The sequence below is a fragment of the Myxocyprinus asiaticus genome, chromosome 5 (genome assembly GCF_019703515.2).
Source record: "Myxocyprinus asiaticus isolate MX2 ecotype Aquarium Trade chromosome 5, UBuf_Myxa_2, whole genome shotgun sequence".
NCBI lineage: Eukaryota > Metazoa > Chordata > Actinopteri > Cypriniformes > Catostomidae > Myxocyprinus > Myxocyprinus asiaticus.
The window spans coordinates 28335558-28347351 of record NC_059348.1 but is presented as its reverse complement, the minus strand read 5'-3'; the positions used below and the strand labels follow the sequence as shown (position 1 = coordinate 28347351).

Genomic DNA, 11794 nt, shown 5'->3' with positions numbered 1-11794 from the left:
TACCATGATCTCCGAGATTGTTCATTGATGTATATGCTTCTGTTAAAGCCATCAGTCTGTGTATGTATGTGTGTGTTTGTTTGTTTTTTCACCTTAACTGCTTAAAATGTGAGATTAATAGGTGAAACATGGTCTAGCAGAGAAAGCTTCGCCAATCAAAGATACCCCGCAACATAGCCCAAGAAACAAGCCCTGGAGCAACGCACTGTGAATCACGCAATGGAGTCGGCCTCCCTTTGCCCTTAAACTGGTTATACACAGTATTTGCGCATATCATAATATTTTGCAATAAACATAAAATATATTGTTTCTATACTTATAGTCAAAAACCTAACATAAATAGTTTTATATATTCCCATCGCTTTTTATTTTATTACACCATTCACAATACTTCGTGGGATTGTAGTTTGTGCCCTGCACTGCCCTCATGTAAGTACACAGTCTTCTTGTACCTTTGTCTTTTGATCCGATTTTCAAATACTTTTTTGTTATGTTGTGATTCATCTCGGAGCTGGTTGCTTTGGTTCATGGCTTACAACTCATCTATGGAGGATTTTATGAGAAGCCTTTGCAAAAAAAAAAAACAAACAAACAAACAAACAAACAAACAAAAAAAAAAAAGTGGGTGGTTACTGTTGCGCTCTATTCTTTTTCATTTTACACAACGTCCTAAAAACATGAAGCCCCTGCACGAGACGCGGTGCAACGCTCAAATATGTCCATCTAGCGCAAGTTTATGTAAAATAATAATAATAATAATAATAATAATAATAATAAACTATTGAAAAACAGCGCAAACGTATGCAAAAACTGCCCCTAACACAAATATTGCATGTTTTAAGACTGTTAACGCCTGCTAAGTAAAGGGAAAAGGGAAAAAATTATTAAGGTACATAATAATTTCATGACAATACGGATATTTAACATATTATGTTACACAGTAATATGTGAAGTCGTTTTTAGAGAAAATATTGAAAATGTACAAACATTTGGAATTAAGACTGGAAGATTCGTTACTTTTTCAAAAAGAAAAAAAAAAGTAATCATTTCAATTTATTCTTCAAACCCAAAGTACCTGTTCACACGGCAGACAACAACCGCTTGGGAAGTGTAGTTTTTTAAGTGTAGTTTTTTTTTTTTTTGACATTACAGTGATTGGTTCCCCCATTCACGCCTCTTCGTTAAGCGCGTAGTGATTGGCTGTACAGATTTTGTACTCAACGGTGATTGGCTGAAGACACTGACAGTTATCTGACGTATCCGGTGTCCTTCATGCAGCAGGAATGGCGACCTACACGTTAATGCGAAGCAGTTTGGGACTGTTAAATGGCTTAAAATGTTCTTTTAAAAGTGTAGGCCAGATTCCATACGGGGCAGCGGCTGGAGCAATTACCCAGTCGAAAGTGTTGCAAAATGCGAGATGGTATGCTGTCAGCCACATCTCTGTGCAGGAGAGAATTGACAAGAAGCGAAAGGCAGCGCTTGCGGGAGGAGGACGACAGAGAATAGATGCACAGCATAAAAGGGTAAGATAAGAAAACTCACGTTAGAAGACATTAGAAGTGATGAACAAAGCGCTAGAGACTGAGGGCAGTGGGTACAATACCATGAAATGCCTCTGCGCAGGGTAAACTGACAGCGCGCGAGAGAGTGGAGCTCTTGTTGGACCCTGACTCGTTCGTGGAGTATGACATGTTTGTGGAGCACCGCTGTTCTGACTTTGGCATGGAGGCAGATCATAATAAGGTATGATACCTCTGCTGTGTTTACTAAAGTACTACACTTACTGAATGCAGAAATCATTTGAGTCGATTAGAAGTCCATTGTCTCTGCAATGTCATGCAAGACTAAATGTCATAGGTCACTTTTATATGCTCATTCTCTCTGTCTCTGTGCAGTATCCAGGTGACAGTGTTGTGACTGGACAGGGCAGGATCAATGGCAGGCTAGTCTATGTTTTCAGCCAGGTACGAAACAAGATTTTGAACCTTATTTTAGGCTACGATAGAAAAATATGGCTTTTAATAGATATGAATGTTTCCTTTGTTCTCAGGACTTCACAGTGTTTGGAGGCAGTTTATCAGGAGCCCATGCTCAAAAGATCTGCAAGGTCTATGTTTTGAACTGACTAAAGTCATTTGGTGTATAAACCCAGACCTAATGCACAGAAGAACAAGTTTTGACACAAAACTGAAATGATAACTGCTGCAATTTTTATTCACAGATCATGGACCAGGCAATAATGGTTGGAGCTCCAGTTATAGGTCTCAATGACTCTGGTGGAGCCCGAATTCAGGAAGGTGTTGAGTCCCTGGCAGGATATGCTGACATTTTCTTGGTAAGCTGAATTCTCACAAATATACAGAATATATGTAACATAAATATGTCAGAACTTCAATCATTGGCAATCATTGTTTTTTAGCGTAATGTATTGGCGTCCGGTGTAGTTCCTCAGATCTCTCTCATCATGGGCCCATGTGCGGGAGGTGCGGTGTACTCACCTGCTCTCACAGACTTTACTTTCATGGTGAAGGTAAGTGCATAAAATTACTGAGGTTGCAAATGTAACATTTAATACATTCCCACCTGACCAGAGTCTATTACCCTGTCTTCACCGGACTCGAGCGATGTTGCGTCGCAAAGGCTTGAGGCTGTCTACACTGGACACGTCAAAACAAACATTCTAAAACGTTTATTTGTCTTGTTGGCATGAGCAGCACATGCAGCTCAAAATGGGTGTTTACTGTCAGCGCAACTTGATTTATGCATCCATTGTAGACAGCATCATTGATTATAAAGGAAGTGATTTGCTTTTGTCACATCATGCTGTTTGCATTTGGTGTAGGCAGGGTGAAAGACTTAAAGGGATAGTTCACCCAAAAATGTTATTTCTCTCATCATTTACTCTCCTTCATGACATCCCAGATGTGTGACTTTCTTTCTTCAGCTGAAGAGAAACTAAGATTTTTTAGACAAATATTTCAGCTCTGTAGGTCCATACAATGCATTTTTTTTCTCCCCTTTTCTCCCCAATTTGGCATACCCAATTCCCAATGTGCTCTAGGTCCTCATGGTGGCATAGTGACTCGCCTCAATCCGGGTGGCAGAGGACAAAAGTTGCCTCCACGTCTGAGACAGTCAATCCGCGCATCTTATTACGTGGCTTGTTGAGCGCATTACCGCGGAGACCTAGCGTGTGTGGAGGCATCCACGCACAACTCACCACGCGCCCCACCAAGAGTGAGAAGCGACCATGAGGAGGTTAACCCGACTTGACTCTACCCACCCTAGCATCCGGGCCAGTTGGTTGCTTAGGAAGCCTGACTGGAGTCACTCATCACGCCCAGGATTCGAACTTGCGACTCCAGGTGTGGTAGTCAGCATCTTTACTTGCTGAGCTACCCAGGCCCCCCCATACAATGCATTTTAAATCCTTTTTCACTATGAATTCTCCTTCTTGCCCAGAAGGTGGCGATATGAACGAACAATGCCAATCGGCAAAAAAAAAAAAAAAAAGAAGATTGTGAAAGTGGATTGATTGTAAAAAAGGACTTAAATATTGATCTTGTTTTTTTACCCACACCTATCATATCGCTTCTGAAGACATGGATTTAAACACTGGAGTCATATGGATTATTTTATGATGCCTTTATGTGCTTTTTTTGAGCGTCAAAGTTTTGGCCCCCATTAACATGCATTTTATGGACCTACAGAGCTGAAATATTCTTCTAAAAATCTTAATTTGTGTTCAGCAGAGGAAAGAAAGTCATACACATCTGGGATGGCATGAGGGTGAATAAATGATGAGAGAATTTTCATTGCTGGGTGAACTATCCCTTTAAGAGTGTAAATGCATATTATTCTGATATAAATTCAAGTTTTTATGTGTGTCTGGCCTATTTTAATTTTAGATGCAGGTCCCTGTATTACTGACTAGAAATTATCCAGGCTGTCAGTAAATGTCCTAACAATCCCAATTAAGAGACATCCTTGTGTTTACAGGACACCTCCTACCTCTTTATAACGGGACCAGATGTGGTTAAATCTGTTACTAATGAAGATGTTACCCAGGAGGAGCTCGGTGGAGCAAAAACACACACTGCAGTGTCTGGTAAGTCAAGCCATTTGATTTATTTTTCTTGCACTAATTGTACATTCCTCTAAAAGTTTTTTATGAATGTTTTTGAGATTTTCTTTAGTTTGAATTAGCAAACTTATAGCTCACTCTTTTCTTGCCATTTTTCAGGTGTTGCCCATCGGGCTTTTGAGAATGACATTGATGCCCTTCTTAATTTACGAGACTTTTTCAACTTCCTCCCATTGAGCAACAAAGATCCAGCTCCTGTCGTTGAGTGCCATGATCCCAGGTGAGAGGATGTTTTTGTGCATATTTTTTTTTTCTGTATCAGTGCAGAGAATCTCAGCCAATGTCTTCTATCACATCTGATATTATCATGTCAATTTATTTTCCTCAGTGATCGCCTGGTTCCTGGTTTGGACACTGTTGTTCCTATTGAAAGCACTAAAGCCTATGACATGCTGGACATCATTCATGGTGTATGTGGATCTTTACAAAATGAATGATTCAGGTACTCAGATAAAGGTGGATACTTGGGTCATGCAGTTCTTATGATTCTTATTTCTGTTTTATAGATCGTAGATGAGAGAGAATTCTTTGAGATTATGCCCAACTATGCAAAAAATATTGTGGTGGGTTTTGCCAGGATGAAAGGCCGTACAGTAGGCATAGTTGGAAACCAGCCAAAAGTGGCATCTGGTGGGTGTTTAAACAAGCCTGTATTTTTACATAGTTTTTATATGTTTCACAGCAGTTGATTTTGTTTTGAATTCATTGCTATCCATTTCTTTGTACATTTCAGGCTGCTTGGACATAAATTCATCTGTTAAAGGGGCTCGCTTTGTGCGGTTCTGTGATGCTTTCAACATTCCCCTCATCACATTTGTAGATGTGCCTGGATTCTTGCCAGGTGTCTAGAGAATCCTTAGACAATCTGTTACTTAGCCTGGACTTATGACATTTATCCTGAATTGCTTGCAGCTTTCATGATTTATATAAGGTCATTTTGTGATTGAACAGGCACAGCCCAAGAGTACGGAGGCATCATCAGACATGGAGCCAAACTGCTTTTTGCTTTTGCAGAGGCAACTGTTCCAAAAATCACAGTGATCACTAGAAAGGTAGGAGGCATCATGATTTGCTTGTGTATGAGGTCTTAACTAGCTTGTACACTAAACCCTGCGTCTCCTGTCTCTAGGCTTATGGAGGTGCTTATGATGTGATGAGTTCCAAACATTTACGAGGAGATGTCAACTATGCTTGGCCATCTGCTGAAGTCGCAGTGATGGGTGCAAAAGTAACCCTGAGAACTAAAATGAGTGCAATAGCTAATGCAATTAAATTTTAACTGATTACTGTGGGTGAATAATGGGGATTTCTACACTGGACATTCATCAGCTTTTATTGGCAAACTGGGAACAATGTTGTTTTCATCCATAAAAATCAAGAATTGGTCCTGTACAAATGAACATCTAAATAAGAGTTAAATGCTTTATTCTACAGTATAAATAACATGTGAAGGCATTCAGAGATACACTAGCTTCAGCCTTCATGGTTGATGATATACACTTACACTGCAGCAATGATCACTATGCTTGGCTCCCAAACTTGTTAATTTCCCTTCAACTGGTTTTATTTCTATGTTGGAGGCTGTAGCAGTGAGTTGAATATAAGGTGCTGAGTTTGCAACGCAGCAGCAGAGATCATGTCACATGTTGAACTATTTACAGTACAAACTATAACCATTTCTGCTGGTAGACCTTTATTGGTAATTAAACAAATACTAATGCAACATTGATGCTATTGCTGATATATTCTGCCTGCTGTACAAAGGTAAAACAGTAACTAAACATTTGGTCAAAATTGAGTTCTGACCAAAATCATGTCACTTAGACTATGATCTGTTCTATGATAGACAAGTTTTGCTCACCTATGCTCGGAGTCAGAGAAAACAGAGTGTGAAATTTAATAATACATTTGGCTGGACAATCAAACAATTTGAAGCCATTTTGCTTAGTTTCAGTGTTGCTGTAGTTACTGTGTTTTGCCTTTGTATGACAGTGTATTCATTTGATGACTATATAATCGATTAAGTAAATCACTAAATTGCCCTAGGATGGTCAAAAGTTTTGAAACACTTATTCTTTATTACATTTTTTTTCACATTTTAGAATAATAGTGAAGTCATCAAAACTATGGAATAACATAAATGGAACTATGGGAATTATGTTGTGACTAAACAAAATCCAAAATAAATCAAAACTGTGTTATATTTTAGCATCTTCAAAGTAGTCACCCTTTGCCTAGAATTTGCAGACATGTACTCTTGACATTTTCTCAACCAACTTCTTGAGGTATCACCCTGGGATACCTTTTAAACAGTATTGAAGGAGTTCCCATCTATGTTGGGCACTTAGTGGCTGCTTTTCTTTATTATTTGGTCCAAGTCATCAATTTCAAATACTTTTTTTTATTTTTTATAAAATGTTAGTTTTATAATGAAATAAATGAATATGGTGGCACAATTATATTTTTGTTTACAAAACTAATTTCAAACATTTAAGCATACGCCTTCAGATCAAAAGATGATTTAAGATCACATGAAACATTTCTGTCAAGTGTTTCAAAACTTTTGACCGGTAGTGTATATATAATATAAAATGTATATATTCACACTGTCTGTCTGTTTGTAATTATTATTATATTTAGAAAGCATGCTACATAATGTATCATTTCATTTTTAAGGGTGCTGTTCAAATCATCTTCAGAGGAAAGGAGAACCAAGCTGAGGCTGAAGCTGAATATGTAGACAAGTTTGCCAATCCCTTCCCAGCTGCTGTCAGAGGTGCTCTGAGAACATCTACACAACACACATTCCCCTTTGTTTTAAATTGTGCTCCATTACAGCAGTGATCTGTTATGTGTAATTCTACTAAATATTTAATGTAAATTTATTTCACAGGCTTTGTGGATGACATTATTCAGCCCTCGACCACACGCAAGAGGATCTGCAGAGATCTTGAGGTGTTGGCCAGCAAAAAACAGTCCAACCCCTGGAAAAAACATGCTAACATTCCCTTGTAAATCTATGTGTGACACTACTTATTTTATAGCATTTCACAAATAATATCTGTTGATTGTTAGATACAGACTGGAGAAAAATCATGGTTCTTTGTGCCTTATCCCCGTATTTGTATGCATCATGCAGTTATTTAAACATTCTCGAAAAATAATAAAACACTCCCAGAATTCATGATTACATATTTAATATTTTTCTGAAAAAGTGAATTTTCCATAAGTTCACTGAAGAAAAGTTTTAGAACAGTTTTCCATTAAAAGGGAAAGTGGTACATAATTTCTAGGTATTACAAAAGAAAACCTTTTTATATCGAAAATGTACAATTTACAGGTACACTAGCAAAACTAACCAAGAGTTGGATTGGGAGTAATGACAATCATGGGAAAACTCATGTTGTTGACAGTACAACATTTCACTTTTTGAGATCACATGACCATAAAGCACTTAAACAGAGGCAGTCAGTGTCACAATACTTGAATCTGCCTCGCTCAAAACATGGCACAGCAGGATCTTCTGTTTGACCCAAACAAAAGCAGCTGGCAGAAACCCTCCTCGTTTTAATCAACAATAAATGTTCAATAGACATTTCACACAAATAAAGCCTCACCTCATTGAAAACTTAATCTACTGGAAATAAAAGATGACCATTCAAATGTTTTGCAAGCCAAAATACACAACGTGTAATTCCCTTTTAGGACAATTGTGTAATACACAGACATTATAACACAACTGTAACAACATTCTGACCAAACTTTTCTCACAATCGCTGTTTACCTTCTTTTGTCCTTTACCCAAAAACTACTGAAAACAAGAGAATGTTATTTTTATGTATAAATTTAGACTGATTGGGTTGTCTGGGTGAAAGAAAGAAGGTTTGTTAACCTTATTGTAAAACGACTCCATAATCTAACTGTACAGGGCAACTACATAGTAGGATGGATAAACACAAATATGTACATCTTTAACATATGGGACCATACATTCTTACATGATAAATTTGTACCACAATGTAAATCCCATCCAGTGTGATTCAAATGAGCTGAACAAAACATAGCATTCAACAGAACAATTCACCATATGTGACATGATTAGACTGAATCTGTTAAAATAATATCTGACTTAATATCTAAAGCTCCTCTGATGGAAGATTTGGGTTTGTGTAAAGTTCACTCCAGAATCACTGAAACTGGACTCAAGTGCCTCCATTGTTTGAGTTTGTTTGTTCCTTTGAGAATGTATCAAATCAAATCATATGCTCTTTTTCCATCTGTCATGGCACCTCAGAACATAGGCATCGTAAAACCCTGAAAATAAAACATGAATATTTATTTATTAATAATACATAATCACATAATCAGTTGTCGCATAATCAGTTATTCCCTTAATAGTACATTTGACTTAGCAGGTAGCACTGATTTAATGTCAGTTTCTCATTTCATAAAAAATGATGACTACAGGTGCATCTCAATAAATTAGAATGTCGTGGAAAAGTTCATTTATTTCAGTAATTCAACTCAAATTGTGAAACTCGTGTATTAAATAAATTCAATGCACACAGACTGAAGTAGTTTAAGTCTTTGGTTCTTTTAATTGTGATGATTTTGGCTCACATTTAACAAAAACCCACCAATTCACTATCTCAAAAAATTAGAATATGGTGACATGCCAATCAGCTAATCAACTCAAAACACCTGCAAAGGTTTCCTGAGCCTTCAAAATGGTCTCTCAGTTTGGTTCACTAGGCTACACAATCATGGGGAAGACTGCTGATCTGACAGTTGTCCAGAAGACAATCATTGACACCCTTCACAAGGAGGGTAAGCCACAAACATTCATTGCCAAAGAAGCTGGCTGTTCACAGAGTGCTGTACCCAAGCATGTTAACAGAAAGTTGAGTGGAAGGAAAAAGTGTGGAAGAAAAAGATGCACAACCAACCGAGAGAACCGCAGCCTTATGAGGATTGTCAAGCAAAATCGATTCAAGAATTTGGGTGAACTTCACAAGGAATGGACTGAGGCTGGGGTCAAGGCATCAAGAGCCACCACACACAGACGTGTCAAGGAATTTGGCTACAGTTGTCGTATTCCTCTTGTTAAGCCACTCCTGAACCACAGACAACGTCAGAGGCGTCTTACCTGGGCTAAGGAGAAGAAGAACTGGACTGTTGCCCAGTGGTCCAAAGTCCTCTTTTCAGATGAGAGCAAGTTTTGTATTTCATTTGGAAACCAAGGTCCTAGAGTCTGGAGGAAGGGTGGAGAAGCTCATAGCCCAAGTTGATTGAAGTCCACTGTTAAGTTTCCACAGTCTGTGATGATTTGGGGTGCAATGTCATCTGCTGGTGTTGGTCCATTATGTTTTTTGAAAACCAAAGTCACTCCACCCATTTACCAAGAAATTTTGGAGCACTTCATGCTTCCTTCTGCTGACTAGCTTTTTAAAGATGCTGATTTCATTTTCCAGCAGGATTTGGCACCTGCCCACACTGCCAAAAGCACCAAAAGTTGGTTAAATGACCATGGTGTTGGTGTGCTTGTCTGGCCAGCAAACTCACCAGACCTGAACCCCATAGAGAATCTATGGGGTACTGTCAAGAGGAAAATGAGAAACGAGAGACCAATAAATGCAGATGAGCTGAAGGCCACTGTCAAAGAAACCTGGGCTTCCATACCACCTCAGCAGTGCCACAAACTGATCACCTCCATGCCACGCCGAATTGAGGCAGTAATTAAAGCAAAAGGAGCCCCTACCAAGTATTTAGTACATATACAGTAAATGAACATACTTTCCAGAAGGCCAACAATTCACTAAAAATGTTTTTTTTATTGGTCTTATGATGTATTCTAATTTTTTGAGATAGTGAATTGGTGGGTTTTTGTTAAATGTGAGCCAAAATCATCACAATTAAAAGAACCAAAGACTTAAACTACTTCAGTCTGTGTGCACTGAATTTATTTAATACACGAGTTTCACAATTTGAGTTGAATTACTGAAATAAATGAACTTTTCCACGACATTCTAATTTATTGAGATGCACCTGTAGATTGCATAACCATGCTCAACAAGGCAAACTGTAGGCTCACACACAAAAACAATAATTTCAGCCTCACCGACTCATCCTCAATCATGGCTGCCGAGTCAAAGAAGTCAGGTCTCAACTCCGCCCTCTCACGCCTGTTCCTGGATGGAGGCTGTGCACGATTTCAGATAATATTATTTATAACGCTTTTTCAAATTGTATTAACATTTCATGACCACAGCATTCTGACTTTTTAGTAATAAAGTGGTCTAAATTTCTGGATAAGAGCCCTCTTATGAACAACTGCTCATATGTTAATTAAGACGTTATCTTGTATTAACTCAGTAACTGTGCAAAATGGAAGTTGATAAAAACCAACCATGTCACCAGCTAGGTTTCCATCCAAAATGTTTAGCATTTTTATGCGCATTTCTGAATATTCGACTAAAGAAAATACGAATCATTGCGCGTTTCCATCCACAACGTTGTTAAACTTCCGAATGTCAAGGGCTGTGTAGAAAGAACTGTGAGCCAAGGTCAGACCTTTTGTTGGGCCAATCACATCAAGCTATCGAACACCCATACCAACCGACAAGCATAATGCCATCGTGCTTTACATGCACAAATGGTCAAAAACATCATCAATATGTGAATAAACATTTTAACTAATGCAAAACTCAAAAGAATCCACCTCCTACTATCGCATTAAATTTCTATGTGAATTATGAGATTTTATTCGCATATCAAGCGTTTCCATTCAGGATTTCTTATGCACATTTTCAAAATGTGCATCAAAATAGTTGGATGGAAACCCAGCTGCTGACACCAGATAGGCTTAAGTATCCGCGTTAATTTCTGGCAAGACATAGCCAGCTCCTTACCAGATCAATCACCATGGTGTCTTCAAATTCTTCACTCATGTCTTCCAGCTGTCCGCGAGACGACATCATGACATCCTCAAAAATGGGCTCTGCATCATCCTCCATGAGGCCCCGTCTAGATGCGAGAAATAGAAAATGTATATGAAGAGAACCTCAACCTACTTAAGGCACTTGAACTCTTAAAGTGGCCTTTCATTAGGTTCTTCTAGTGAAATGTCCTACAAAGATTCCCCTGGTTTCTTCACTTACACAGTCTGTCGTACTCCTCCACTTCGGGCCTTAATGTAGTTCATGGCTGTGCGCTCTTTCCTGTTCACCTCCTCCATCTTCTGCTGACCAAGCCAGGACATCTGCATCTGAGGACTAAGACAGAGATTGCAGGAGACAATTTATACTCAACCTCACTAAATATTTCAAAAATTAAAACAATGACACAACAGAACCTAAAATACTTCCAAATGGGATGACCACTTACTTATGGACATAGTCAGATTCAGACCCGGGTTCAGAGTCCGGGTCAGGCATGTGCTCGGCAGCTTGACGAGGGCTTTCTCTGAGTACTGTTGAGGTGAGCTGGGGCGTCTGCAAGGCTCTGGGGGTCTGTAGTGTGTCATTCCTCATCATCCACGAGCCCTCCATACTCTCCTCTGCAGAACCACAACATCACACAAAACAGCCCATGACCGCTTGTTCTAAGCATGCTCAACCTACTTTTGAACAAATACAGGCAGTCCTATTC

The 11794-nt window shown here is 38.8% G+C and overlaps 2 protein-coding genes across 5 annotated transcripts in view; one reads left to right on the top strand and one right to left on the bottom strand.

The window, feature by feature from the left end:
• The first annotated feature begins 1144 nt into the window (after positions 1 to 1144).
• Positions 1145 to 7337, top strand: LOC127441522 (propionyl-CoA carboxylase beta chain, mitochondrial-like). 2 transcript variants are annotated; one of them, XM_051699051.1, is made up of 15 exons: positions 1145 to 1526; positions 1627 to 1746; positions 1899 to 1967; positions 2054 to 2110; positions 2225 to 2338; positions 2423 to 2533; positions 4003 to 4111; positions 4247 to 4367; positions 4476 to 4557; positions 4654 to 4777; positions 4881 to 4988; positions 5099 to 5199; positions 5277 to 5375; positions 6824 to 6923; positions 7041 to 7337. In XM_051699051.1, the coding sequence occupies exons 1-15, from the start codon at positions 1284 to 1286 to the stop codon at positions 7160 to 7162; spliced, it is 1680 nt and encodes a 559-aa protein (XP_051555011.1). In that variant the 5' UTR covers positions 1145 to 1283; the 3' UTR covers positions 7163 to 7337. The 2 variants fall into 2 exon arrangements, 1 of the variants encoding a protein (XP_051555011.1); XR_007897318.1 differs by lacking the exon at positions 7041 to 7337 and having other exon boundaries at positions 5277 to 5846; positions 6824 to 6922.
• Positions 7338 to 8049: 712 nt separating this feature from the next.
• Positions 8050 to 11794, bottom strand: part of stag1a (stromal antigen 1a) — a 71731-nt gene continuing 67986 nt past the window's right edge. For all 3 annotated transcript variants that reach the window (XM_051699031.1, XM_051699032.1, XM_051699034.1), the window contains 5 exons: positions 11531 to 11702; positions 11305 to 11418; positions 11056 to 11170; positions 10266 to 10346; positions 8050 to 8461 (listed from right to left, as the gene is read on the bottom strand). In XM_051699031.1, coding sequence (XP_051554991.1) covers positions 8438 to 8461; positions 10266 to 10346; positions 11056 to 11170; positions 11305 to 11418; positions 11531 to 11702 — 506 coding nt within the window. In that variant the 3' untranslated portion in view covers positions 8050 to 8437. The remainder of the gene's footprint in view (positions 8462 to 10265; positions 10347 to 11055; positions 11171 to 11304; positions 11419 to 11530; positions 11703 to 11794) is intronic.

Coding starts and splice junctions, on each gene's coding strand:
- LOC127441522 (XM_051699051.1), top strand. CDS start 1,284: ATGGCGACCTACACGTTAATGCGAAGCAGTTTGGGACTGTTAAATGGC. Junction 2,339..2,422: donor GATATGCTGACATTTTCTTG/GTAAGCTGAATT, acceptor ATTGTTTTTTAG/CGTAATGTATTGGCGTCCGG. Junction 4,778..4,880: donor CCAGCCAAAAGTGGCATCTG/GTGGGTGTTTAA, acceptor TGTACATTTCAG/GCTGCTTGGACATAAATTCA.